The sequence below is a fragment of the Spermophilus citellus genome (genome assembly GCF_964194105.1).
Source record: "Spermophilus citellus genome assembly, chromosome: 13".
Lineage (NCBI taxonomy): Eukaryota > Metazoa > Chordata > Mammalia > Rodentia > Sciuridae > Spermophilus > Spermophilus citellus.
This window is the reverse complement of record NC_138193.1, coordinates 78,230,768-78,258,765: the sequence shown is the minus strand read 5'-3', so window position 1 is coordinate 78,258,765 and position 27,998 is coordinate 78,230,768. Positions and strand designations below refer to the sequence as shown.

At 34.5% G+C, this 27,998-nt stretch overlaps 1 protein-coding gene across 6 annotated transcripts in view; it reads left to right on the top strand.

Moving 5' to 3' along the window:
* SOCS5 (suppressor of cytokine signaling 5) overlaps positions 1–27,255 on the top strand; it is a 59,612-nt gene extending 32,357 nt beyond the window's left edge. For 4 of the 6 annotated variants that reach the window (XM_081264326.1, XM_081264325.1, XM_081264322.1 and 1 more), the window contains one exon: positions 19,811–27,255. In XM_081264326.1, coding sequence (XP_081120452.1) covers positions 19,823–21,433 — 1,611 coding nt within the window. In that variant the 5' untranslated portion in view covers positions 19,811–19,822 and the 3' untranslated portion in view covers positions 21,434–27,255. The remainder of the gene's footprint in view (positions 1–19,810) is intronic. The other 2 variants (XM_081264321.1, XM_081264324.1) reach the window with 2 other exon arrangements.
* Positions 27,256–27,998: the final 743 nt, after the last annotated feature.

Genomic DNA, 27,998 nt, shown 5'->3' with positions numbered 1-27,998 from the left:
TATCAGATAGAAATGTAGATGTAGTGATAGTAATTGTTAGATATTTGATTACCAGTAATTTTCCTGATACCTAGAAAATTCTAGTTTGGAACCTCTATCTCAGTGGGCACGTAGTCCGAATTAACAATCAGATTTGGTTACTAAAATTCTCTGGTCAAGCTTTCAAATATCTATTTAAGTAAAATACCTATCCAGTGGTTTAAATAGGATCTCATAGAAGCCTTCCCATTGAAGCTAATTCTTTGGTCAGTTTGGCAAAATGGTGAGCCATACTTCAGCTGACCAACTCACAGATCAGCTGTTGATGTATCAGTTGCCTGAGCCAAGATAGAAACACCAGAACCAAGTAAAGCACCTTGGTTCTATACCTTTATATCTTTTTCTTTAAGAATCTGAATGTAAATTTTTATCCTTTTCTTAGGTACTTATAAGAAGCAATATAAAACCATTCTTTGTCTTTTGAATCTTAAAGTACAGTTGTACAGATAAAATTGACTTGATCTGAATAAAAAAGAACAATTTGTAGTGTTAATTATAACAATTGTAGTGTTAATTGTAAACCCTTTTAGAGAAATCAACAGGTAGATATTAGAACTTGATGTAGATGTTAAAAATAGAATGGTGGAGGGCAGAGTAGAGGAGGTGCTTCAGAGTAAGGAGAATTAAGTTTGAATAAAATGGGGCCTAATAATAGATGGCAGTAAGTGAACAACAGGCACAAGATACTGTAGCTGTTAAATGTTCAGAAAGGAGATAAGTCTGGCAGAGTTATGAGTCTGGGAAGATGGGAGAGACTAAGGTGTTTTAGAATGGAAAAATGTGGCAAAATAAATCTAGACAATGTTACACGTAGAGAGAAAAGGTACATTTGAGGAACATTTTGGAAAAAAAAGCTATTGAATTAGGCAACATTAAATATGATGATGTTAAAGAAGAATAAAATACTCCTAAATATTTTCTAGCAGTTCTGTAGAAAGATGGTAATGACATCCCAGTTTGGGGAGAAATGTTAAATTTTAAATACAGTGAATTTGACGTACATTGGAGAACATCCAAAGTGGGCCAGACTTTGAGGCTGTTAATGAACTAAAGAGTGTATTTAAAATGTGGACTAGAAGTATGTTTCCCATAAACACCCACCTGTACTCAAGGAGGTAAAAATTGGTCCTAGAAAATACTTGGGGGAAGGTAAGAACATAGGTTCTCATAGCTTCTATATATAGGTGAAAATTCTTTAAAATCAAAGATTTTTCTCCATTAGCTTCACTTCACTGAAGGAACTAGGTTAGTTAACTAGATGAAATTCACATCCAGGAAAGTGAAGTTTTTCTCATAAAATTAAATAAGGGAGCCAGTTGCTTTATGTGGCTTAGTAAGGTGCAAAATAGACAAGAACTCAGATTCTTTAATAAAGATTAACATCTTAGAATTAATAGTTAATTGTAGCAGAATAATATGTCAAGAAGAAGTACATTCTTTAAAATATTCTTATTGAAAGTTATTGAATTAACTCTTACATAGTTTAATTTTACAACATTTAAAATAATTTACAATGTATAATTGAATGTTCTATATTTTCCTTTAGTGGAACCTTCAATTGGATTGTCTATGCCAAATATCTGTGGCTTTCTCAGAATGCCTCTTTGTGTAGATGGGAAAATATGTATAACCATATTGAAGTCAAGTAGAAAAAAATTTGGCACAATCATGTTTCCATGATTATTGGACTAGAGATTGTCCTAAGATATAATATAGTAATGATAATGGTCATATAATTAGAGAAATAATAGTCTAGTGTAGGGATGGGCCATTATTTGGGTTTCACTGAACACTTCAGGTGATTGTTAGTAGCACTTTGCTGTTGCCTACAACAAATATTGCTCTCTTTGCTCTGTCTTGTATATGCTTTTTCCCCCTCTTTATTTTCCTTTTTATAATAAAATGTAAAATATATATTTCTATGTATGTATATATACACACACATAGAAAACAGTGAATACAAGATGAGCGGTTTTAAGGCATATTTACTACCCAGATTAAGTAATAGAACATTGGGAGTATACCAAGAAGCTTGTTGTATTGCCCCTTCTCAGTTGAACACTACCTGTTGCCACTCCATCCCAGCCTTCAGAAGTAAGCATTTTTTTAAATATTTATTTTTTAGTTATAGGTGAACACAATATTTTTTATTTTATGTGGTGCTGAGGCTTGAACCCAGTGCCTCACGCATGCCAGGCAAGTGCTCTGCCTCTGAGGTACAACCCCAGCCTAGAAGTAAACATTTTTATAGTTTGGCAAAATCATTTTTTTCCTTCTCTGTAAAGATTTACCATCTAATGTATCCCTAAATGATATAGTTTAATTTTGGTTTTATTTTTGTTTTGTTTTGTTTTGTTTTGTTTTTTGGTACTGGAGATTGAACTCAGGGTCACTTTACCACTGAGCTACATCTCTAGCCGGTTTTTGAGACAGGTTCTTGCTGAGGCTGGCCTTGAACTTATATGAATATGCTACAATACATTTTCTTCATTGTATTTCATAATATTGAATCATTTAGCTGTGACTATTCTATATATTTCTTGGTATACATGGGCACCAGTGTTTACCCTCAGGAGTAGAATTGCTGTCATTAGAAAATTTCATATCCTCAAATTCACTGGATAATACCAAACTATTTTTCAAAGCAGTTATACTAATTTATATTCACCCCAACAGGATATGAGCATTCCTATTGTTTTACATTCTTGCTGTTACAAAATTAAGTATTTTGGGCAGAAGAACTGTATCTTTGTGATTTTTATTAAGGAGTTCTTTATATTTTCTGAATGCTCATCCTTTAGTCTCCAACCATTTTTATTGAAAATGTAATTTCCTACTTTTGGGTTGTGGGGTTTTTTGGTTTGTTTGTTTGTTTTTGTTTTTGTTGGTATCAGGAATTGAACCCAGGTGTACTTAACCACTGAGCTACATCCCCAGTCCTTTTTATTTTGAGACAGTGTCTCACTAGTTGCTTAGGGCCTTACTAAGTTTCTGAGTCTGGCTTTGATTCTCCTGCCCCAGCCTCTATGAGCCACTGGGAATACAGGGATGTGCCTGACTCTATTTGGTGTTTTTGATGGACAAAAATTCTTAATTTTAATGTCATGTAATTTATTATTACAAATAATGCTTTTTTCCTGAAAAAACTTGCAGATCTTAGATTTATTCTAGATATTTCATACCATTGAGGCTATTGTAAATGATATATACTTTTACATTTCATTTTATTACAAACATATAGGAATAAAATACATGCTTTATATATTGATTAGAGCCTATTATCCTTTCTAAATTCTTATTAGTTCTTAAAATTTATTATCATTTTGGAGTTTGGAATATGTAACTATATCATGAGAATAATGATATTTTTGTTCTTGGCAAAATTATATGAGTCTATAGGGATAAAATTAATCAGTGTCTTTTGTTTTTTGTGTTAAGCTGGCTAGTATCTTCATCACAATGTGGATACGGGGCATCCTTATTTTAAGAAACACTTAAATCTCAGTGATCTCACTGTTTTATCAAGGATGTGGTGATTTTTTTTTAAAGACTCTTTATCAGGTTAGTTAAAGGTTATTTTTCAGTCTAGTTAAAGGTTATTTTTCACTATAGTTTGCCTAAAAGTTTTCATCACAAATGGATGCCATATCTTACCAAGTGCTTTTTCTATCTCTAATGAGATTATCCTATACTTTTTTTCTTTATCATTGTGATAATTTTCATTAGTTGATTTTCTTTTTTTTAATTTTAATATTTATTTTTTAGTATTTGGCAGACACAACATTTTTGTTTGTATGTGGTGCTGAGGATCGAACCCGGGCCGCACGCATGCCAGGCGAGCGCGCTACCGCTTGAGCCACATCCCCAGCCCCAAGTTGATTTTCTAATGTTAATCCAACCGTGCATTCTTAGGCTGTATCTAGCTTGATCGTTTTTATGTATTGCTGGATTTTTTAATGTTTTACTTAAAACATAACATGAAAGACTTGTGTCTGTATTCATGAGAGATTATTCTGTATTCTTTCTTCTCATAGTGTACTTGTTGGGCTTTGATATTAGGTTATGCTAGACTAATAATATGGGGAATATTTAGTAAAAGCTTTGTATATTGGAATCTTTTTTTCTGAAATGATGATAGAATTAACCAATAAAGGAATCTAGGCCTAGAGGTTTCTTTTGGGAAAAGAATTTGATTGCAGATACTTTTATTTGGTTCTTTACATGTTTTCCATACTAATTTTTGTCAAGTTTGACTTTTATTTAATATGGTTGGTAAGCATTTTAGTGTTAATCTCTAAGCCTGGTCATTTGATACCCACAATATCTGTGGATCTATCTGTTCCTGTGGATTCTTATTCTTACCCATGATGATTTGGTTTGTGTATGCAAGATTTGATTCTCTTGCTTGTTTTTCTTAAAATTACCTGTGGGTATTCTTTGAGGCCTAGAATGAATTCCTTCAGAGATGGTTTATGTTTGCTTCTTGCCCAGGAATATTTTAAAAGAATTTCACAGATTAAAGTTACCTGGGTTATAAACTCCCTGCAAACCCAGACTGCAAATCCTTGTTTCATCCTTTTTTCTCTTGATTGTCTTGGGGCTTAAACAACCTTCCTTGAAGTCTCTTAGGGGTAGCATTGGATTTCGATTTAATTATAGTTTCCCCTCACGTGAGGTCATAGCCCTTTGGGATAACTAGTGTGGGGAAGGAGTTCTGTTATGGTTTGATTCTTAAATGTCCTCTGAGAGTTCATGTGTTGAAGACTTGGTCCCCAGTGCAGCCATGTTTGGAGGTGGGGTCTTTGAGAGGTGACTGGACCATGAGGGCTCTGAACTCATGATCATGGATTAATCCATGATCAACTCATGGCTTCATGGGTTTCAGGGAATGGACTTCCTTACAAAAGTGACCTTTGTCTTTGCTTCCTAGCTGCCATGAGGTGAGCAGCTATGCTCTGCCATGTGACCCTTGTCATGATGTTGCCTCATCATAGGCCTGTAATAATGGAGCCAGCCACACATGGATTGAAGTCTCTAAATCTGTGATCCAAAATAAATTCTCCAGCTTTTGAGAAATCTGTACCTTGGCATTTTTTAATATATCCTCTGAGGCTATTGAAAACAGACTTAATTTAAAATACATCTGCAGGTATGTACCAGGGCCAGTGTCTGATGGAGTGGGGGCTGTTCCATGACCTCTCTGGGTTTCCACTTGTTAACATTCAGTTTGGCAGTTTCCCACTATCTTGTCAACTTCTTATTTTGAGGTATTTTTTTATTTTTTGTATGGAGGATTTTTAGTTTTTTTCAGCAGGAGGGTTGGTCTGTTGTTACCAGAAATAGTAGTCCTTTTGTTTTTATTTTTCCATTTAATCTTTTATTAACGATTTTCCCCTTAGCACTGATGTTAATGACTTAGTTTTGTGAGCATTTATATATTGAACACCTAATATATACCAAGCATGGCACCAAAAAAAAAAGACTCTGCTTTCTTTACACTTAAATTGGAGTGGTTTCTGGATTGTGGGAGTAGTTGTAGTACTAGGATGGCATTTTTAAAATTGCTTCACAGAGTGTTAAGTGTCCTGTGAGATATTAATAAGGTTGCCATTGTCAAACAAGTTTGAGAAATAATGCCCAGGAGGATATTCTGTCTGAGACCTGAGGCATGAACTTGCTCAAACTGAAACCTTTTGAACTTGCTCAAACTGAAACCTTTATTTGTAGAATGCCTCTTAATATCCTGTTGTATACCAGAATTCCAGGGGAAATAGTTTATGAAATGCTGAACTAGGACCACAGGCATCAAACATTTCTATATTACTACATGTTGTCACTAAGTAATTTAATTTGCTGCTGTTCCACAGTTATGTGAAAGGGGAATACTTGCTGAGGACGGAAGCCAGGTGTCTATACTCTGTCTTATCTGACTTGGCCATGGGTGGTTGGACTAGTGAGAATACCTAAATTAATGATGGCAATCAAAAAATAAACAAATGAATACAGATGGCAATCATAGTTCAGCCACTGGCCAACCAAGTAGACAAGCACAGAAAGTTTTGTCCATATGGCAATGAGCTACACCAGTCTTGGTTCTCACGGGCCTTGTGATTGACCAAAATATAGCTCTTTCTTTTAATTTAAATTTTTAGCAGGATGTACTCAGGGTAGACAAGATGGAGTGGTGATTCCTATAAGTATATACAGAATGATATGTATCATAAAACTCACAAAAAGAAACAGCGTAGGAGTTAAGCAGTAGAAGCAGAATTGGAAAAGTCAAGAGGAGGAGATAAGAGGGACCTCAATCAGTAAATAGTGAAAGGTATAAGAAAGTGGCAGTCTTGTGGGATAGAAAAAGAAAACAGCTTGGAAACAGTGATAGCAGCTGATGGCTAGAGGCAAATCAGATTCTAAAGGCTGATGCTCAGGGAGTTACCTAAACCCAATAATGACCAGAGTTCTTGAATGAGGATCCACCAGCTCCTGTAGCTCCTGCTGTCAGTCCCTAGGGTGTCCTGGTGTAATGAGGCCAGGTTCTCAGGTCTAGTATCTTGAGGGCCATGCCCATTTGTGTTACTGATTTTGTCATTGGATTTCTATGACAATTCCTGTTCCCCCTCCTTCCTCAGCTCTATTGGTCTCCTTTATATTTTCATGAAATCCCTTTTTAATTTCTTTTTTCTCTCTCTAGCTTCCATGTATGAGAAAGAACATAAAACTCTTTGACTTTCTGAGTCTGGCTTATTTAGCTCAACATGATGCTCTGCAGTTCCATTTATTTTCTGGCAAATGACATAATTTCATTCTTCTTTATAGCTAAAAGAACTCTACTGTGTATAGTTACCACCTTTCCTCTATACATTCATCTGTTGACAGCCATCTAAGCTGGTTCCATGCTTGGCCATTATAATATGTGCACTATAAATATGCCTACCCATAGTCTTTTTAAAAATATATATTTGTATTTATGTGTATGTTTGTGTGTTGAGCTCAGTTTAAAATTTTAAGATTCTCTTTTAGTTGAAAAGTAGTATGATTAGAATTAGAGTTATCACTGTTGTACTTTTAGGTCTTAAATAAAGAGTCTATTTATGGAATGCTATGTTTCTTTTTTAAATTCTAATTAAAAAAAAATCAGAGATATTTGAGGTTAGCTAATTCAGGTTACCTATAGAGGAAGGACTACCTTGGATGGCTAGGAAGAACATTTTTTATCTGCTTTAACATCTCCCATGAAAGACTCTTCACAAATCTCTTGGTTGTTTATTTACATTCTTAACATTTGAAATATTAATTTTTTCCTGAGAGTTTTATTATTATCTTCAGAAGGATTGAGTAGCCAGTCAGAATTCTTTTAGAGGAAGATTTTTTAATTATAAACAACCATTTGGTCACTTTCATTTTCCAGGTAATTGAATTTCAATTTAATTTTTTATCTTCATATTCCTATAGTACTGTTAGTTATTTGTTTGTTTTTGCTCCTTTTGTGCAGAGTTCTTAAAATGTAGAAGAAGCAACCAGACACAGACTCCCTTGATTTTTTTTTCTTTTTCTTTTTCTTTGATGCTTGAAATCCTAAGATAAATATTCTGGAAGGTGTCCCAGAGGGGAGTGAGAGTGGAGGAAGGTAGACTGTATAGGCAACTGTTGCAGTTAGTCCATTGCAAATGATGATAAAGACTGGACCTGGGAGACGGGCTGTGGAGGTGGAAGAAGATGGACCTGTATGGCTGTGGAATAGATTGTAGACCCATATCCTCATAGTTCACCACTCCCCAGGCAGTGGTAACTCTAAGACAGCTACCACAGTTTCTCCCTGCCATTTTGATCTCATCCTTTAGGGGCATAAAGAAGTTAGAACTCTTGCTAAAGGAATAATTTGAGAGAAATGTCCTGTCAGCCTTTCTCCTTACCCTTGCATTTCTTTTAGTTTCAGTTTTCATGTTATTGGTAAATAGTTACGTGATTGATTTTTGGGTGTTGATCTTGTACCCTGCTGAACTCATTTATTATACAGTTCAGGAATTTTTGGCTTTTTTTTTTAACAATTGTTTTGGTTTTCCATGTGGATAATCATGTCATTTGAAAGCAAAAAGTTTTATTTTTTCCAATTTGAATGCCTTTCTTTTTCCTGTCTTATTGAACTGGCTATTGTACTACCTTTGACTTCTTGCTCTGGCCATTTAATTAGAAATCACAATTGTTACAAAAAAATGACTTCTGCTACCCAGAATACCTGCCAGGGTTAATGTGTTCCTTGTGCAAAGATTTTTAATTACTGCTTCAAAGTCTTTTATAGTCTAAACCTCTACTTCCACCGTCCCACCCCACCCCCTATGTTGGAGCTTGAACCCAGGGCCTCACACATGCTAGACAAGCACTCTGCCATTGAGCTACATCCCCAGCCTGGTCTGTCAATTCCTTATTTCTTATCAAGTCAACTTTGGTAATTTTGTGTTTTTCTAAAAATCTAGCTATTTAAAATTTTTTTAACTTACTGGCTTATAATGATCATAATAATCTCTCTTAAGTCTTTACATCTTTATGTGTTCCTTTTTACATGTCTTACCTTGTGTGTACATGTAGTTTGTGTTCCTAGGCTACTATATTACTTAAGGATTCTTTGATCTTTGCTTGCTCTGGTCAGTGTACTTGCATGTAGCACTTTTGTCTAGCCACACTCCACCCCTTCTAATTTTTAGTTTCTAAGTTGCTATGCAGTTGGTGTCCAGAGAATAAAGTTTGCTTAAATTATGGGCCAATTTAGAGTAAACATGCATAAAACAAGGGCTTTAAGTATTCTCATATGAGAGCTTGAACTTTATCATAATATTTTCCACATGTGATACTTGGTAAATGTTAAAATGATTATTTTTAAAAAATCTCTTCAGTTTATTCCTCTGTGTTTGATAGGGGAGGTTTTATTTCAGTTCGGTTAACAAGCTAAAGATTTTTGATTGTCCTATTTTAAAATAAACTAGTATGTTACATGATGATGCATAAAAGAAAACTGAGGTGATTACTCATTTCTAGTCTGTAGTTTTGGGCCAACATGGTTCTGTTTACATTCACGTTCTTAAATGATTTAAAAGCACCATTCTCAGGTATCTCCTTATAGAACAGACTAATTTTGAGATGTTAATTTTTTTTCTTATGGTGGTAGAAAAGCTACCTCAGAAAAAGGGATGTTGTCCTGATTGCTTGCTTGTTTCATTCTTTCCTCATTCTTCCTTCCTTTTTTTGATTCATTACAAGCTGTCAAATTATTTGAAGCCTGTTAGTTTACTTCAGACCTAAAATTTGTCCTAGAAAAGAGTAGGTATCTTAAAGTTTGTAAATGAATAATAAATGTATGCAGTTTTAGATAGAAAATAAAAGGAAAATGTTATCATAATGTATTTCAGTCCTTAGAGTCTTTGTATTTCTTGAAATATTTTGTTTAAACTGCTGGGGTTATAAAATGGTTATCCTTCCTAGGGAAGGAAATGGTCCAGAAAACATTTCACTCACTGTTTCTTTGTAAATTATTAGCCAGGCCCCAGTGAGCTCACTGTTAAGACTTAAATCAGAAAGACTTTTCCAGATTTAAGCTGCCCACTAAGTTCCACAACTGAGTAGTTTGGGTTTTCTTGTTTGTTTTTAACTCTTTTGGTGTGAAGGGAGATTCCTGATGCGCTTTGATGCACTCTGCCTATAGAGGCAGTAGTGAGGATACTAATCACATAGTTATAATGCTCAGTACATTTGCTTGATTTGCCTCCCTGGAGGTGGGAGATGAAGGCAAAATTAACCAACCAATAATGAATGTCTCTCCCCACCCCCAACATAAAAACAGCCTTGCTTTTTGCTGTTATCACTGAAATGTACCATCCCTGTCTTGGATTGGTTGTATATCAGAAGCTACCAATTTTGAGCTCCTAATATATACTCAGCTGTACTTATTTTACTATTATCCTTGTAAGAGGTGGTAATTGTTCTTATTTTTAGATGGAAAGGCTAAGACTTAGATCTCACACTGCTAGTCAGTGCATGAATGTGATTTTAGGTCCTGCTAAATCTAAAGCATATGTTATCTGTATCATACCCCATAGTTTGCCAGTAATGCTGGCCAGATAAGAAACATTTCAGTAAATGGTATGTTTGTTAGTATATTACATAAGATATTTTCTCTATAGAAAATGAAGCATAACTTTAATAGGATTTTATGCTTTTTTAGTGTATAGTATTATAGAGTAAAATTTAAATTGTGGCGGTGTTTTATAGACTAAAAAGGGATTTTGAAGCCAGAAACAAATGAATAAGGACTATGTTCCTAGACTTTGCCCAGAACTATACAGATGAGCTATCCTTTGTTTATATTGTAAATTAGCTGTAGCTTGAACTGATAAGAAACATTGAAATCAAGATTGTGTTTCCTAGGAAGTAATATAGAAGTTTAATGATCAATAGAACTTTTATCTGTAAGGTACTGTACATAGGAAGATATTGACATTTGTGATATAACCCAGAAGAACTGAAAGGGAGAATTATTTAAAAAAAAAAAAAAAAAAAAAAAGAAAGATGCTAGATAGTAATGATAACATTTTTAAAGCCACTGACTTTTTTTAAAATTGTCTTCTGGGGGCCAGTAAATATTATTTCTAATCCTTTTATATAATCTATAAGTAGATATTATACTCATTATACCAGGAACAAATTTATGTTCAGAAATGTGAAGGAAGACATTCAAGTTCACAACATTCTGAAGTGGTGAAGCTAAAATCAACTCCCCTCCAGCCCTCAAGTGTTGAAGACTAGTTTATGCCTGTGCCCTTTTCATTCTGCTTCCCTAAGCAAAGTACGGGCAGTGTCCCTACTTGGGACTTGGGCCAAAAAATAGGATGTAAGCTGGACCTAGAGTACCTCCTAAGTGATACTGCAAGTCAGAATTGTGTGGGTAAAATTTAAGAAATGAAAATATAAATTTAAATACCTATTTTTTAATTAGGAAAAAATAGCCCTCAAATTTTTCCCCTTTTTTGGGAGGGGAACATGTTGTTATGGAATCTTTATATCACTGTGACTCTCAAGTTGTTTCTATGTCTTATTTATTTTCTTCTTTTTAAAACCTCATTCCTTGAAATTACGTTGTTACAAATATTTTTAACTGACCATGTGGTTAAAAGTAGTATTCTTGAAAAGCAGTAAAACGTAGTTAGATCCATTTTTTACAACAATACCAAAACATTCTGAGTGGTATATAGGCCTACATAAAGGATTATGGGTTTCATAATAGATAGGCATCAAGTGTAAAAATCAAAACACTTGCTACTGCAAGGGAATATACTTTTTACTCTGCATTCTTTTAGCCAAAATATTCTTTTATTAAATAGGCCAGTGATTTTCTTTTGAGCATGCATGTGCTACCTTTGTCATATTTTATTATTATTATTTATTAGAGGTTCTGTATATGTACTAATTCCAGATAAATTCTGTCTTTATGTTCTCCAATAATTGAAAAGATAGGAATGATGTATTCTTTGGAGTTTTAAAGAACTTGCTAATGACATTGCTAGGATAAAGTTTCTAAAATTGATTCAAGAAGAGGTAGAAAACCAGAGTAGACTGATAATAGTACAAGAAATAGAAGTCAAGGTTGTTATTAATCTCTCAGGTATATTAGTTTCTACATCTATAAAATTGAGATAGTTACTTATAAGTTTATTGGGAGAAGAAAAATGCATTTATCAGTGCATGGCACAAGCTTAGCACCCAGGAATGTAAATGTTGTTGCAGCTGTTGCTACCATCATCATTCCTTTTTGTCAAGATTAAGCTTTAAAAGGTTTATCTGTTTTATGGCTCAGTTTAGAGACTCTTGGATTTATTTATCATTTAAAATGTATATATAAAAGCCCGAAATGTTTCCCTTTTTTCTAATGCCATCTCTGACAAAGCTAGCCCCCCTGTCCCACAAAAAGGCATTTTACAAAAAAAAAAAAAAAAAAAAAAAAAAGCGGAGGTGGTGGGGGAGGATAAGATAGACATGAAGATTTTTAGTTGTAAGAGAACATTGTTTACAAGCTTTTTGCATAAAACAGACCATCTGAGTATCCACCAAAATATTATCAGTGATTATCTCTGGATGGTGGAATTTCAAGTATAGGATTAGATTTTTTGTATGTTTATATGGTGTTTTAATTCTTCTCTAATGTGTGTATTTCTTTTTCTTTTTTTGCAAGAAACAGTTTTCAGTTTTTCCACTGTTTTGCCCTAGTAACTATCTGTGCACTTTTATCTTTATGCACTTAAGATGAGCTTAGAGTATGGATCCCCAAACTGTTCTATAGAGTGACTGTTGATTTTGATAAGCATAATATCAAAGGTTTTATGCTACACCTGTGGTGTCTGTAAAATATGACTTACCTCTTAACTCATTATACAGCCCATGAGTTAAGAATGTATCTTGTATTTTTAAATGGTTAAAACAAATCAGAATAATAACATTTTGTGACAAGTGAAAATTATGAAATGAAGTTTTACTGACATGTAGCCATACTTAGTTATTTATATATTATCTATGGTTGCATTCATGCTGCAATGGTAGGATTCAGTATTGCTATAGAGATCATATGGCCCACAAAGCCTAAAATATTTACTATCTGGCCCTTAAAAAAAAATAGTAGTTTGCTCTGTACTATATGCAAGGAACTTTTTTGGGAGGGTATGGGGATTGAAACCAGGGGTGCTTAACCACTGAACCACATCCCCAGTCCTTTTTAGTTTGTATTTTGACAGGGTCTAAGTTGCTTAAGACCTCATTTAGTTGCTGAGACTGGCTTTGAATTTTTTATCCTGCCTCAGCTTACTAATAAATTGTTGGGTTTATAGGGATGCACCACCATGACCAACTTGGTTTTTGTTTTTTTTTTTTGTTTTGGTTTTTTAACATTGCTGTCTTTACAGTAACCAAGTTAAAGAGTAAGAACAATTTGATTAACTGTCATAAATTTTCCATTTAGAAAAATAAACCCATATGCTATTTTCTAAATAGCTTTTTACTTTCAGTTACCCTTTTACTCTAAAAGAGAGCATTTTGTTTTCCTTAAATTTTGTTTTGTTTTTGTAATTGTTCAATATTTGGTTATTCTATTGTGATAAAAATGTGGCTTGTGTAATTGTAAAAATTTTATTATGCAGTGTGTCATATATAGGAAAAAGTGGATAAAATCGTCAGGGACAGTCTAAAAGAATATTTAATAGGCAAAAACCTTGAGTCTACTACCCAGGCTAAACAATAGAAAAACTTCCAGTGTCTTAGAAGCCTCTCCTGAGTATTTCTCCTAATTCTATATCCCTCTTTACAAGAAGCATCCATTATTGTTTGATGACTTTTGACAGTCTGTTGCTTTTTATATTTTTATTATGTATGTATGTATATTTAAACCATATACTTTGAATTTTGCTTGTTTAAAAGCAGATTTATTCATAATGAATGTATTCATCTATTATTCTTTCTCTAAGCATTTTGTTTTTGAAGTTAATGTTTTGATGCAAGTAGCTATTATAGTTTATCATTCCTACTATATTGTATTCTGTTATATGAATATATACCAGTAGACTAATGAGTATTCACTTAGATGTCCCCATGATAACCACAACTGCATTATTTCAAAAATTAAGTTCATTCATTCTCCAAATCCCCACTTGCCAACACTGTTCTCTCTCTCTGAAATAGCATCTCTGTCCATGCATCTACCCAAACTATTATTTTTGACAAATCCCTCTTTCTCATTCTGCATTTTCAGTCAGTATCAATCCTATAGATTTATACTTCTAAACATCTCTATATCCATTTCTACTATTACCACCTTAATTGAGTTCATACTTGGACCTCTGCAATAGTCTTCAGTGCAGGGCCAACGAACATCCATTCTTGTCCTCTTATGGGTTACAAGGCCTACCTCTGCAACTTCATCTTGGTGCTCTTCCCCTTCCTACCTAAGCCGCGTTACAGGACATTTGCAAGTGCTGTTCTGTGCCTGTAGAACTCTGTCCTAATTCATTTTACTCGTTCTTCCAAACAGAATTTTGAAATATCGCCTCCTCAGAGAATTCCTTGTTCAACAACCCAAAAGAGGTCACGTCTTCCTGTTAACATGAGGACATTATGCTATTCTATCTTGGCTACAAATTTTAATCTTAATTTTAATTAAATAATTGTTGAGAAAAGCCATAAAAAGGAATACATACCTTAAATATTTTCTCTACCTATATGTTCATTCTTTAGTTCCCACCCCCCATACCCCTAAACTGGGGATTGAAATCAAGGGCACTTAACCACTGAGCTACATTCCCAGCCCTTTTTATTTTTTATTTTAAGACAGTTTCTTGCTAAATTTCTGGGACTGGCTTTGAACTTGCAATCTTCCTGCCTCACCCTCCTAAGCCACTGGGATTATAGGTGTGCACCACCAACCCTCCTCATTTGTCAGTCTTGATTGAGGAGCCAAGATCTTTTCTTTGAAAGTAAGTCTACTAGTTGCAGATTCATATTTTCTATCTTGCAGAAACTATACCTATAATGTATCACCAATATTCCATTTTGGGTTTTTTTTTTTTTTAAGTAGAACAAGAACTTAAACTCTTCTGATGCTTTCCAAGTGTAGAATCCTTGTATATTCTTTGTCTTATTCTTCTCAATACTTGGCACCATTTTCATTATTTCAAAGACATTCACCTTGGTCAAACTTCCAACCCTCTCATTTTCTACTATGTTCATTAGCATTTAATTAAATAATATAATTATAATAATACAAATAGCATAAACAGGTTTGGAGCCTACCATAACTAACTCACTAAAGTCAACCAATGGGAATAGAAATATCTGGGCATATTAGATCAGGATTCCACATTTTTTCTGAGTGGACGTACACATGGTCTACTGTATTACTATGTTATGCACACTGTTTTAGTGTATCTCTGAGCAATTTTATATGGTTTACTCTAATATTAAATAGTATTAAGGCAAATAGCTATCAATTTGGATAATACAGACCAGGTCCCAATACAGTGTATAAATAATTCACAATAGATTGTTTTAAAAAGCATATGGTTTTCAAATTCTTTTAAGGAGCAATAGTTCTGATGGCTAAACATCCCAAGAAATATTAAGTCAGTCTTAATATTACTAATATTGTGTTCTTTTTCCAAACACTACTGAAATGCCACCAAAATATCAATAAAACTTTAGTTTCCTAAACTGCCTCTTGTACCTGAATTTGACATGGAAATACTTTAATCAGTTCATATGTCCCAATTTTTGTTACTGTGATTGAAGATCTTTGTATTAGAAAAATATTACCATGGTGAAGCAATCTATGTGGGCTGAATAGTAGAGGAAGGATTTGAATTGGGTTATAGTATTCCTTTTTATCCAATAAATCTTGCATTAAATTCTGTTGAAATGAAGTACTGGGAAATATTTCGATTATTTTGTTTTGTGGAAATTTTGTAATAGATACTGCTTGGCATTGAGGAGGCCATTGACTAACTGTACTTTTAAATATTTTGTGTAGTAATGGAATTTGACCTCTAATTTTCCTTAATTCTGATTTATAGCTTATCCTGTTAAATACAATTTTTCAACAAAAGTCATCTAACTTACAAAAGCATTATAAAACCAGTCTTAATTATGATTCCCTGGGGGAAAGTTTAACTTTTAGAAATTTGCTTTGGATAGCTTTAAGGATAGCTAAGCTTGTATAGAAATGTGAAAGATCACAATGGTTGGTAAACTTTCATTGTAGAGTCAATACAATTGAAATTTAACCCTTCTTTTTTAGTCCAGTATAATTTTATGTAAAACTATAAAGTAATAGAGTTGTAATTTAGGCCTCAGAGGATTTTAACTCTGTCCTACAATGCATATCTGAAAATTTAACAACAAAAGAACCTCAAATCTTAAACTTTAAATCATAAATATTAAAATGGCTGAAATGCCTTGATTCTTAAGTGACCTATTCTATGAATCACTGTAAGTATTTTTTGTTTTCCAGTAATACAGCTGCCCACACAGCATTCCCATGTCAAGAAAAATCCACTTTCTTTCCCCAAGGAGTATGGAAGCATAATAGACTCTCTTTAAATGAGACAATGTTGTCACAATGCAATCTGGTAACAATCTCCAGATTAGAAATGGAGAAATAACTAAGTGTCACACTCTGTGAACCTGAACCAAGGGTTGAGTGTTGCTGTTTTCTGCCTATAAACAGCTGTATAAGATGAGTGGTTTTATGTTTGGTCATTTTCTAAAACAGTCATTTTTCAGGTTTAATTTGCTCATCAGAAAAAATATTTTTTGGAGAACTACAAAATTTATCTTATAAACTTGGAGAAGAGAGCTAGACTTCTGGATTTCCTGAATATGGCTCTTCTACTGTGTAGAGTAGTATATAGTTTATTATCTTACACGCTTACTCTTGACTAGTGTCAGTAAACTTTTTCTGAAAAGGGCAAGATAAAAAATATTTTAGGCTTTGCAGCCTACTTGTAGTCTCTGTCAGATTTTCTTTTTTTGTTTTTGTTTTTAAGCCCTTAAAAAATGTAAAACCCAATTTTTTCAGTCCACACAAAATGTGGCTGTAGACCAGATTGTCTCTCAGTCCGTATTTTGCAGACTGCAGCCCTAAAGTAGTACTTTCCGGTAGATATATAATCCAAACTATAAGTGTAATTTAAAATTTTCTAGTAGCACGAATGAAAAAAGTAAAAATAAAAAGCAATATGTTTAGCCAATTACTATTTAAACTATTACAGTTTCAGTATGTGAACCAAACCACAATTCGGGGATCAATATAGCCACACAGATTGGACAGCACAGCTCTAAACCACAGCTACTCAAAACATGGTCCAATAACTGATGCCAGTTCCTCAAAAGATAAGGTCAGGGAAGGCTGAAAATCTGTATGGATCAGATTCCCACATATCTTTTACTCTGAACAGCCAGGAGACTGTTCTTCCTTTACTTTGGGTAAAACTAAAGGTTTAATAGCTTGGCAAATTTAATCTAAGATGTTCAGTCAAAGGTAAGGTTGGGATACCTTTTGAAAATATGCATAACTTTAGAAAAAACAGATTTCAGTGCAAATCTGAATATTGAGGATAAAACCTAATGGCTCCTATTTCCCTGTTATAACATAGTAGTCAGGTGCTATGACCTATACAGGAAATCAGAGGATTTCTCTCTTGAGTTAATTTACTAGCTAGTAAATTTTTTTTTTTGGGGGGGTGTGCTAATATAAAAACCAACTTATTGTTTCCTTTGTAGTAAAGCCAACAGTTGAGAAGCCTCACCCAGGCAGACAGAGCTTCTAATCAGCATTGTAATGCAGATGGACAGTCAGGAAGCATCAGACACTTGTCAGAGCTTCTAAAATGAAAAACAGACCTAAAGATTCAAGGAGAAAAAAGATGTTAAGAAGAAATGAGGTGGGGGGTATATTTAAGGTATTAAAAGAGAAAACATTGAAGAAGTGTATATCTTCAGAGAAATGAGATGTTGCATCCAAGAAACTAGAATAAGATGCTATTAAAATGAATGTTTATAGAACAAGAAAATGGTCTTAGAAATTAAATTTTGTCAGGAAGAAGTATAACTAAAATAGAATTGTTGGAAATTGAAGTGAAAGAAATTTACCAGAATGTAGAAAAGGAAAATAAATGCAAAATAGAAAAGAATATAGAAGATAATCAAAAGACTATTCAGAGAGGTGTAGTGTCTAATGGAAAGGACTTTGAAAAGGGAGGATGGAGGGCAGTGGTTAAAGGTAAAGGCCCACACTGAGGAGGAGGAGGAGGAGGAACAGCAAGCAGCAGCTACAAATTTTCAGAAAATTAAACAGAAGAGTGGGAATTGGTGTAGTCTGAGACCTTTCAATAGCCACACTAGAAAATATTAGGGTGAGGCCCTCAAAATTTTGACAATAAATTATTTCTAACCTCGTTTTTTTCCTGAAAGAATAGAAAACATGAGAATGAAATAGAACATTTTCATGAGAAGAAAAAGGAGTTGCTAGAATAATGGTTAAGGAAAGTCATAGGACAGCACTTTGTAGGCAGCATTTGACCTTATTGAGAGGTATCTTACAATTCTGTTAAAGAATTCAATAGATACAGAAAAAAGCAAGCAAACCAAAAAGTTTTAGGCAATTATTGTAGGAAAAACAAATGATTGCATAAGAAAAGAAAATGGCTTAACTCTGTACAATATTCACATGGTCACAATAAATATTAATTTAACCAAAAGATATATTTTAATATATTTTAATGTTTTCTTCATTCTAGTTAGCTTCTTGAAAATACAAGTATCTATGAGAGAAAATTAATCCAAATTATAGAAACATCAGCTCTGATGACTTGCCAATATAAGAAGCATACTCAAGTTGTTTACCAATACTGATGCTAACTTGTAAGAGGATAAATATGAACAAAAGAAACAGAAAAGTTGTACAAATTAGATGACAAATTAGACACCTTTTTAAGTTACCCTTTTTACAAAGCTCTCTGCTATTATGATGTATAGTGACAAAACAGTTGATCCATATATGTTTAATTCATATGTTTAGATTTTGCCATTTCTTCTAAAAATATCAACTTTCCAATTATTGAATGAGATAATAGTGTGTGCCTGTCTTAAATACATATTTTTTAAAGTACCATGAAACTGCTTCAGGCTCCACCCACTCCCCAAAAGAAGCAAGAATACAGACTGTTAATTGCATAAGGTTTTGCTTTTTTTTTTTTTTGCCAATCCCTACAGTGTCATAATATAATTTTGTTTCTGTTACTTTATTAGTTTTTCTCTCCCAGGTTTAAAAATTTAGAAACTCAAAGATACCTTTCTACTTAAACCTAAATATTCTATCTCCTCCTATTTTCCTATTAACACTGCTTCTTCAAAATTGTGGATTAAGTGTGATATATTATTGAATGGGAAGGGAAGATATGGAGTTTTAACAAGTGATTAACCTAACCTCAGGGAAGGAGTTAATAAATGAAATTGGGAAAATTCCTACTTTAAGGGTTTGAAACTTTTTTTTGGCCCTGGGAATTGAAACCCTGGGGCACTGCACCAGTGAGCTGAGCTGCAATCCTAGCCCTTTTGATTTTTTTTTTTTTTTTTTTTTTTTTTTTGGAAACAGGGTTTTACTAAGTTGCTTAGGGCCAAACTGATTTGCTGAGGCTGGCCTCAAACTTGAAATCTTTCTACCTCAAGCCTCCAAAGCCACTAGAATGATTACAGGTGTTTACCACTGCACCTGGCGGGAACTTATTTTAATGTGTTGGCACAGATGTGGTCCTGATAATTATGACTTTTGAAAAGCTAAATACAAGTGTGTTTCAATGTTGTTTTCACTTTGAAGTATTTGAGACAATATTCCAGTTACTCAAAGTAGGGAGACAAACATTAGTGCGATAATCAAATCAGGTTGATGCCTGGGGAAAGAAACCAGATTTTAATTGAGAAGAGTTGTTTCCTTTCATCTGAGTCTTGAGTATTCTACCTGAAAGGAAATGGAAAGTGATGACTGGCTGAAGTCATGGCCTTTGCCTCTGAAGGACCTGGTAGGCTTACCTACTACCAAACAGAAAGTTTGCTTCATCGCTTTCAGGGGCAATGTAAGGCAAATTCTTGACTGCCTAAGGGGCATAGAGTACTTACTGCCTTATCTCTTTTCACATGCCACTTTGGTTAATTTGTTTTTCTCCTTTTCCTATTCTGTCTTTAGGTCTTATAATCAATGGATAAAGTGGGGAAAATGTGGAATAACTTCAAATACAGGTGTCAGAATCTCTTCAGCCATGAGGGAGGAAGCCGTAGTGAAAGCTTAGACATGAATTCCAACAGATGTTTGTCTGTCAAAGAGAAAAACATCAGTCTGGGAGACTCGGTTCCTCAGCAACAAAGCAGTCCTTTGAGAGAAAATATTGCCTTACAACTGGGGTTAAGCCCATCCAAGAATTCTTCAAGGAGAAACCAAAACTGTGCCACTGAAATTCCTCAAATTGTTGAAATAAGCATTGAGAAAGATAATGATTCATGTGTCACCCCCGGAGCAAGAATTGCACGAAGAGATTCCTACTCAAGGCATGCCCCATGGGGAGGGAAGAAAAAACATTCCTGTTCCACAAAGACCCAGAGTTCATTGGACACTGATAAAAAGTTCGGTAGAACTCGCAGTGGACTTCAGAGGCGAGAGCGGCGCTATGGAGTGAGCTCTGCACACGACATGGACAGTGTTCCCAGCAGAACCCTGGGGAGCCGCTCTCTGAGACAGAGGCTTCAGGATACTGTGGGCTTGTGTTTTCCCATGAGAACTTATAGCAAGCAATCAAAGCCCCTCTTTTCCAATAAAAGAAAAATACATCTTTCTGAATTAATGCTTGAGAAATGTCCTTTTCCTGCTGGCTCAGATCTAGCTCAAAAATGGCATTTGATTAAACAGCATACAGCTCCTGTGAGCCCACATTCAACATTTTTTGATACATTTGATCCATCTTTGGTTTCTACAGAAGATGAAGAAGATAGACTTAGAGAGAGAAGACGGCTTAGTATTGAAGAAGGGGTGGACCCCCCTCCCAATGCACAAATACATACATTTGAAGCTACTGCACAGGTTAATCCATTATATAAACTGGGACCAAAGTTAGCTCCTGGAATGACAGAAATAAGTGGGGACAGTTCTGCAATTCCACAAACTAATTGTGACTCGGAAGAGGACACAACCACCCTGTGTTTGCAGTCTCGGAGGCAGAAACAACGTCAGGTATCTGGAGACAGCCATGCCCATGTTAGCAGACAGGGAGCGTGGAAAGTTCACACGCAGATTGATTACATTCACTGCCTGGTGCCGGATTTGCTTCAGATTACCGGGAATCCTTGTTACTGGGGCGTGATGGACCGATATGAAGCAGAAGCCCTACTGGAAGGGAAACCCGAAGGCACATTTTTGCTCAGGGACTCTGCACAAGAGGACTACCTCTTCTCTGTGAGCTTCCGCCGCTACAACAGATCCCTGCATGCCCGGATTGAACAGTGGAACCACAACTTCAGTTTCGATGCCCATGACCCATGTGTGTTTCACTCCTCCACTGTAACAGGACTTTTAGAACATTATAAAGATCCCAGTTCGTGCATGTTTTTTGAACCATTGCTTACAATATCTCTGAACAGGACTTTTCCTTTCAGCCTGCAGTATATCTGCCGTGCAGTGATCTGCAGGTGCACTACATATGATGGAATTGATGGTCTCCCTCTACCATCCATGTTACAGGATTTTTTAAAAGAGTATCATTATAAACAAAAAGTTAGGGTTCGCTGGTTAGAACGAGAACCAGTCAAGGCGAAGTAAACTCTTCTGTTCCCAAAGGGCATTAACTAGGTCTGCTTTCATGTGCATCAGACAGTACACGTATAGGAAGCACAGTGTCAGTGCTTGGTTTTTCATATGGTGTGTAAGCTTAGTTACTGTCAGATGCAGTCTACTGTTACTCAGACAAATGTGGTGCCTATTGAAACAACAGGATAGAGCTGCAGGTGTTCAGTAAGGCTACAAAAACATTTGCCCATTTAGTTGAGTTTGGTTTTTAATGGCTATAGTAACTAATGGAGGCAACTCTGGGGCATTTGCTATGAAGAATTCTATTTCTTATTAAAGAACAAATTAATAGTAGATGAGTATTTCAGCAGTTGACTAATGTTTGAAATTATTTTTTCTAAGAATTTTTTATAACCTTCCAAAAGTAGTGATGTTTGTAGTTACTATAAGTCAAGCTTTGGAAGTCCAAAATAAATAAATAAAAGACTGCCTTCCTTTTAGGGGAAAAAAAAATGCAATTTTCTGGCCACAAGGGCATAGTGCAGTTCACTTAAGTGTTGACATAGTTTATAGTCAGTCTCCTTTTCTCTTCTGCAAAAGGTACTGTTAAGTAAACCAGGTTTTCTAAATAGTTGTTTTTAAAATGTCAGACTTATAAAGTTAGTAGTAGAGTTTTGTTTAAAGGCCTTAGTTATTCATTTTTTAAATGAGTGCTTTAACTCAAAGCAGGCATTTGGAATAGCTGCTGCAATTGTAGTCCTGTGTGTGATTTTGTTTTTTAAGTTGATGTGTTCAGTCTAAACATTGTTCCATTAAAATTGGATCTTTTCCTATGCCCAGGATGAGTTTGTGAACCATGAAGAAAATGAGACTAGAAGATGCCCAAACAAGTCAGATAATAGTAACTACAGTGGTTGCTGGTGTTGAGAATATTGTTAAACTATAATTAATAATTTGGATGGCAGTATTTATCTTTGTTGTAAACTCTCATAGCTGAATCACTTAAGTATAATTTAATAGAATTTCAGTGCAGTTAATTCTTAATGGGAAAATTTGAAATCTAAATTGCAGATTTAAAAGGTACTGTACAACCATTGTATCTGTAAATAACTTAGCACCTTTTTGTCACTTAGAATAGTATGTAATACAACTTGAGTGAACGCTTTGGGAAGTATTATCAAGTTCTAGTGGTTGCTTCTTAGTATTGAACCGAATTTTCAATTCTGTCCTAGACATTTTGCACTATAGTAGCCAAATCCCATTCTCATGTCTTTTTGTTAATGTGCTCTGTGCTGCTGGAGAGTGCTCCTTAGTTTCCTTACCAGCTGCTACTGAAGGTTATTTTACATCCCTGTAGCTATTTCCAAGGCTACAAAAAAACAAAAGCTATATCTGTATGCAACACTAACCCTTTGACTGCTAATGTATGTTTCTGCTTGCTGTGCCTTGTTATGGCTGCTTTTTTGTGCTAATAAAGTATGTTTGGTGTTCTCCTTGTATATCCGCTGTTTCATACATTTGCAACAGTTTCTCTTGTACATGGAATGGTTTGGGGTTTTTAAATAAGCATTATCTGTCAACCTGCTATAGTTAATGCAGATTTACCTACAGTCTAATATTGACTTATCAGAATAAGCTAACTCTAAATTTAATGCTTTACATCTTTCTAATCATAATCACATATACTGTGGAACAGTATCTATAGTTACTGGAAATTACTGTACAGTTTAGTTACAACAGAAAATTTACAGAGAAATGATAAACCTATCAATTTCTCTACTTGTAAGTGAAAGATTGAAACTCAATGACTTAGTATAGTAAATGAATATTTATAGCATCCAGCTGCATCAGAAACAGGTTAAATGAAGTCTTGTAGAGTAATAATACATCAGCACCATTTACTGGTTTGGGGACCATTTTAATTGATAATAAATGCCCAAAATGTAGAACTTTAACCAAAGACTTGTCCATTTTTAATGTAAAATGGGAACTGAAGGGACTTTTAATTTGTTATTTCTAATAAGTCCCTGAAAAACATATACCAAAGTGTTTGAGAACTTCATCCAAACCTACTTTAAAGCTTATGTGCAATTAAGTTGTTATGACATAATTATATTGCATAATTGTTAGGTCCGTTTTCTTGAGCTTATAATGTACCTGGAAAATAAACCTCTGAGGAAAAAAAAAAAAAAGTCCATATTGATTTTTGGAGAAGGACTATATATGCAAGTAAGATGGTGTTGTGAAGAGGTAACTTGAAACTCCAAGAAAGCACTTGATGTTTTTATATGCTTGTAGCAAATTGATGTTCTAATTGTAGTTTTACAGAAAGTATTAATGCTTTTATGTATTTTAGAACTTTCATAATGTTAAATGGACATTATTTTAAATGTGTAACTATTTGAGTTTATGTAAGCATGTATACACTGTGCAAAAAGTCACTTATGTTTCAGTTTGTATAATATTAATATGCAACTTTTGGGTTAAACTTTTTTCTTAAAATATTAGTGGCTTACATTTTAAAAAAGAAAAATCACCAGCATGAAAATGCACCTAAGTCTATATTCACTGTGTCTTTTTCTGAATCCCATTGTAGCCTGTCAACTAAATTTGTGTTTTTATGGTCTTTTTGAAGTGCAATTTATTATAAACCAGAAAATTCTTCAGAAGTTGGGGCACATCTTCATAGTGAAATATGAAGAAAGGGTAGAAGAGTTGCTTTGATATCCTCATTCTTTGATTATTTCCCTTCCCCTACACACATACACATGCACTCACACACGCCTCTCTCCCTTAACCCTCCGTCTCTCCCTCCATATCTCCATATATAGGTATACATATGTATGTGTACATTTATGTATGTATGTATATATACATATACATTTATGGTATTATTTTGGACAACAATATTGTCATCTGATACAAAATCATCTAGAGGCCTTATTCTATAGATATTGTCTGAGAAATGTTCTTTTTGTGTGTGTGTTGCGGGCGGGGGATTTTGGAGGTTGAACCCAGGGTCTTGCATATGCTAGGAAATCATTCTACCACTGAGTGACAGTTCCAACCCTGGGAAATATTCTTGTATCATTCAAAATTTATTATCTCCTCCTAAAGTTTAGCCTTGCCACTGTAGTATTATTTGTAATATAGTCATCTTACAGTGAGAAACAAATTCATCAGGATTTTCTTTTCTGGCTAAACAGTTTAAAAATTTTAAAAAGAAATAGCAAGAGTCATAATTATATTTCTTAGATTAAAGTTCATCCCAAATAGTTATTCACAAGCCAATTTATATTCTTATGGTCTTTTAGAAAGTTTTTATAAGATTGTAATGGCTCAAACCATAAAAACTGATACTTGAATTCCAGGCTTCATTTTGACAAAATCCAAAGTTTATGAACTTTTTTAGTTGACATTTTGATCCTGGTTGCTATTCATTTTCATCCCAAAGCTTCTTTTGCTCCCTGGCACTAAACATTAACCTGAACATTTTATTGAGACTGACTTTAAACCTTATTTTTATAGCAAATAACAAAAATTGCTTTTTGGTAACAGTAAAGAGCCCATGAGTAGGTCAGAATCCTAAGTAAAAGAGCCAAATCCATCTCTTGAGAGTATGTTAGCATAAGGGCGAATCACACCCGCTTGTTCACTTACTTACCAACACATGCTGTTGTACTTCGATGGAATTCAATAAAAATGCACACAGGACTGACTTAAAAGTGGGAAAAGTTTCAAAAGGGATGATGCTACTCGGTATATGTTCATTACAAAACTGAGTATGTAAGATTCAAGTGGTTTCATGTTTTTGTTGTTTTTTTTTTTTTTGCAATAGCTGATAAAGAATATAGACTTTTAAAAATAGTATATTCCTATGAGATTTGAAGTGAAATTTTTGTGGGAGATGGTTGTTGGGAGTGTGTGGATGAGTTGGGGCAACTGTTTCCATGTTCAAGAATCTTGATTGAATATTAGCCCTTTCAGCCATTCATTCAACAAAGGTTTATTGAAGACCCATGTGCCAGTCACTGTTTTAGATAATGGGTGTACATTGGGGTACAAGAAAAAGGCTACTGCCTCTTGGAGCTTGTTTCATTTTCATAGCTAAGAAATAAAATATGAACAAAATTCCAGAAACTGAATAAGACAAAATGTGGTTATCAGGGCACGATTTTATAGGATCACTGGGAAATAATAACCTCGGATGATAAGAGAAAAATTATACCCGTGTCAAGAGAATAGGGTATTCTGGATGAAAAGAACAACAAAACCCAAATCCCCAAAACAGGAACAAGTTTTTATGCTAAGAAAGAAAATGCCAGAAAAGTCCAGTGGGGAGTGGTAGGTGATGAGGTTCTTTAGATTGGCAAGGTCTTGATCGTGCATGACTATGAATCCTTAGTAAGGAATTCAGATTTTCTTCAGGTGTGATGGGAAGCTACCGAAAGGTTTTAAATAAGGGAATAACGATGGTCTGATTTATGTTTCTCTGGTAGGTGAAGAATAGGTTGTAGTGGGGTAAAATAAAGATCATTGCAGTCATCCAGGTGAAAGATTGTGGGAACCTGAGCTGGGGCAATAGTCACGGGGAGAAGTCAGGTTCAGGTGTACTTTAGTGGTAAGGTTTACAGGATTTGGTGGTAAATTAGATATGAAAAGAGGAGAAATTTTTAAAAAATGACTACAGTGTTTGGTGTGAGCAAGGATGGTGATAACAGCTGAGATTTTGGAAAACAGTGTAAATTGAATCCTGCCTTGAATATGGTGAGTTCTGAGATTTCCTCCTATCCCACTGGAGACGCTGAACAGGGAATTGGATGTGTGATTATAGTTCAGGGGAGAAAACAAAATATGGAGAGACAGGGATAGTATTTGACACCATAGGAGAGGATGTCAACAGCTAGGGATTTTGTGTGAGATTAAGTATTTGAGGGAAGTAATGTAACATTTGGTTTGTCAATTTAGGGTTCTGTATTAGGTTTGGTTTTGGTTTTCCCTTAGAACTACCTACTTTCAATATAGGACTTGTCATTCAAAATGTTTAAAACACTGAAATCACAAACTTTGCACCAAATTTCAGAACTTTCTAATTTGCTTAGTATCTTATATATTTAGTATGAATTTATAGGATAAGTACAAGTTCATTATGAATCTAATGATGAAGAACACCAGCAGAAAAGTGCACAATATCAATTTCTCTACCGCCACCAGTCCTGCCCCTGCACTTCCCAAGGCTCATTTGTAATTTTTTTGTAGGTAACTGCTATCAGCACTTGTTTTGTTCTAGTCCATTGTTTTCACAAGTAATTTTAACAGTTAAGAGACCAAATTTAGAGAGGAAAGGAGAGAATTGTAAAATATAGATTCAGAAACATATAGATAGAAAATATACATGTACATACACAAAGAGGGACGGAGGCCTCAGTCAATATCAGTGTGCTCAGATATTGTCCCGATTAGGCTCTTCGTGTAGTAGTGTGGACCTGGGTTTCTTACAACATGAGCAGGCCAGTCAGAACAAATGAGATGAAAGACTCGCTTATCAAGGGATTCTTGAAATAAAATTTCGGTGGAACGTGAAGACTGTGACCTCCATTGAGTTTATAAGCTGGTGAGACACTGCCAAATATATGGAAATAGATGAAGTAAACAATAATGTAAAACTTTTCATTTGTGATGAGGAAAAACAAGTGACTGGAGTGGAATCAAGAATGCCTGAAGAGTTTGGTTTAGCAGAAGATGGTGGAGAAGACAGGGGGGCAGTGGGGGGGGGGGGCAGGTGATGAAGGCAGGGCTGAGGTGGGAGAGTCCCCCCAGATTGCAGCATTTGCCTCGGCTAGACTGATTAGGTTCTTAAGCAAGGAAGAATTAGAAATTATGCTAGCAGCTATAAGATACACAACCATCAGGAAAGAAAAATGAGGAAGTTCTGTCACCTGATTTAAACTGATCTCAGAGAAGTTACCAAAGAAAAGCAGTTTGCCCAGGATATTTCAATTATACTTGTCAATTTCTCCAAATTTAAGCAAATCATAAGCCGAGCTGTTTCTCACATTTAATATAAATGATATATCCTTTAAAAAACATTTAATATAAATAGCATATACTATTTAAATAAAACATGGATGATATGTGCATTTGAAAGATTTTAAAGAAAATTAATATTAAATCTAATAAGAAAAACTTCACTCTTAGTCATACTTAGAAAAAATAGGAAAATTAGGTCAAATATAAAGTAACATAAAAAATGTATTTGACAAAAATCCTGAGGAAAGATATCAAAATAAATTTAAGAGGGAGTTGAGTTGAACTTAACCCCCCAAATGCTAATATGATTGATATAGTATTTCTCAATTTCTTAAGTGTAAAAGCTTTGAAATTTTATTGTTTAGTGCTAGATACTACATTTAGGAATACATAACATTATTGCCAAACATTTCTTTTTCTATGTGCTTACTATATATCCCTTTCTAAACAGAACCCCAAGATTTTAGGTTTTTATTCTTTATAATACTGAATGGTTAATTATTTTCCCATTTAAAAGTACATCTAATTATGGACTTCCTACCTTTTTAGTTGCTTTTATTTTTCAAAG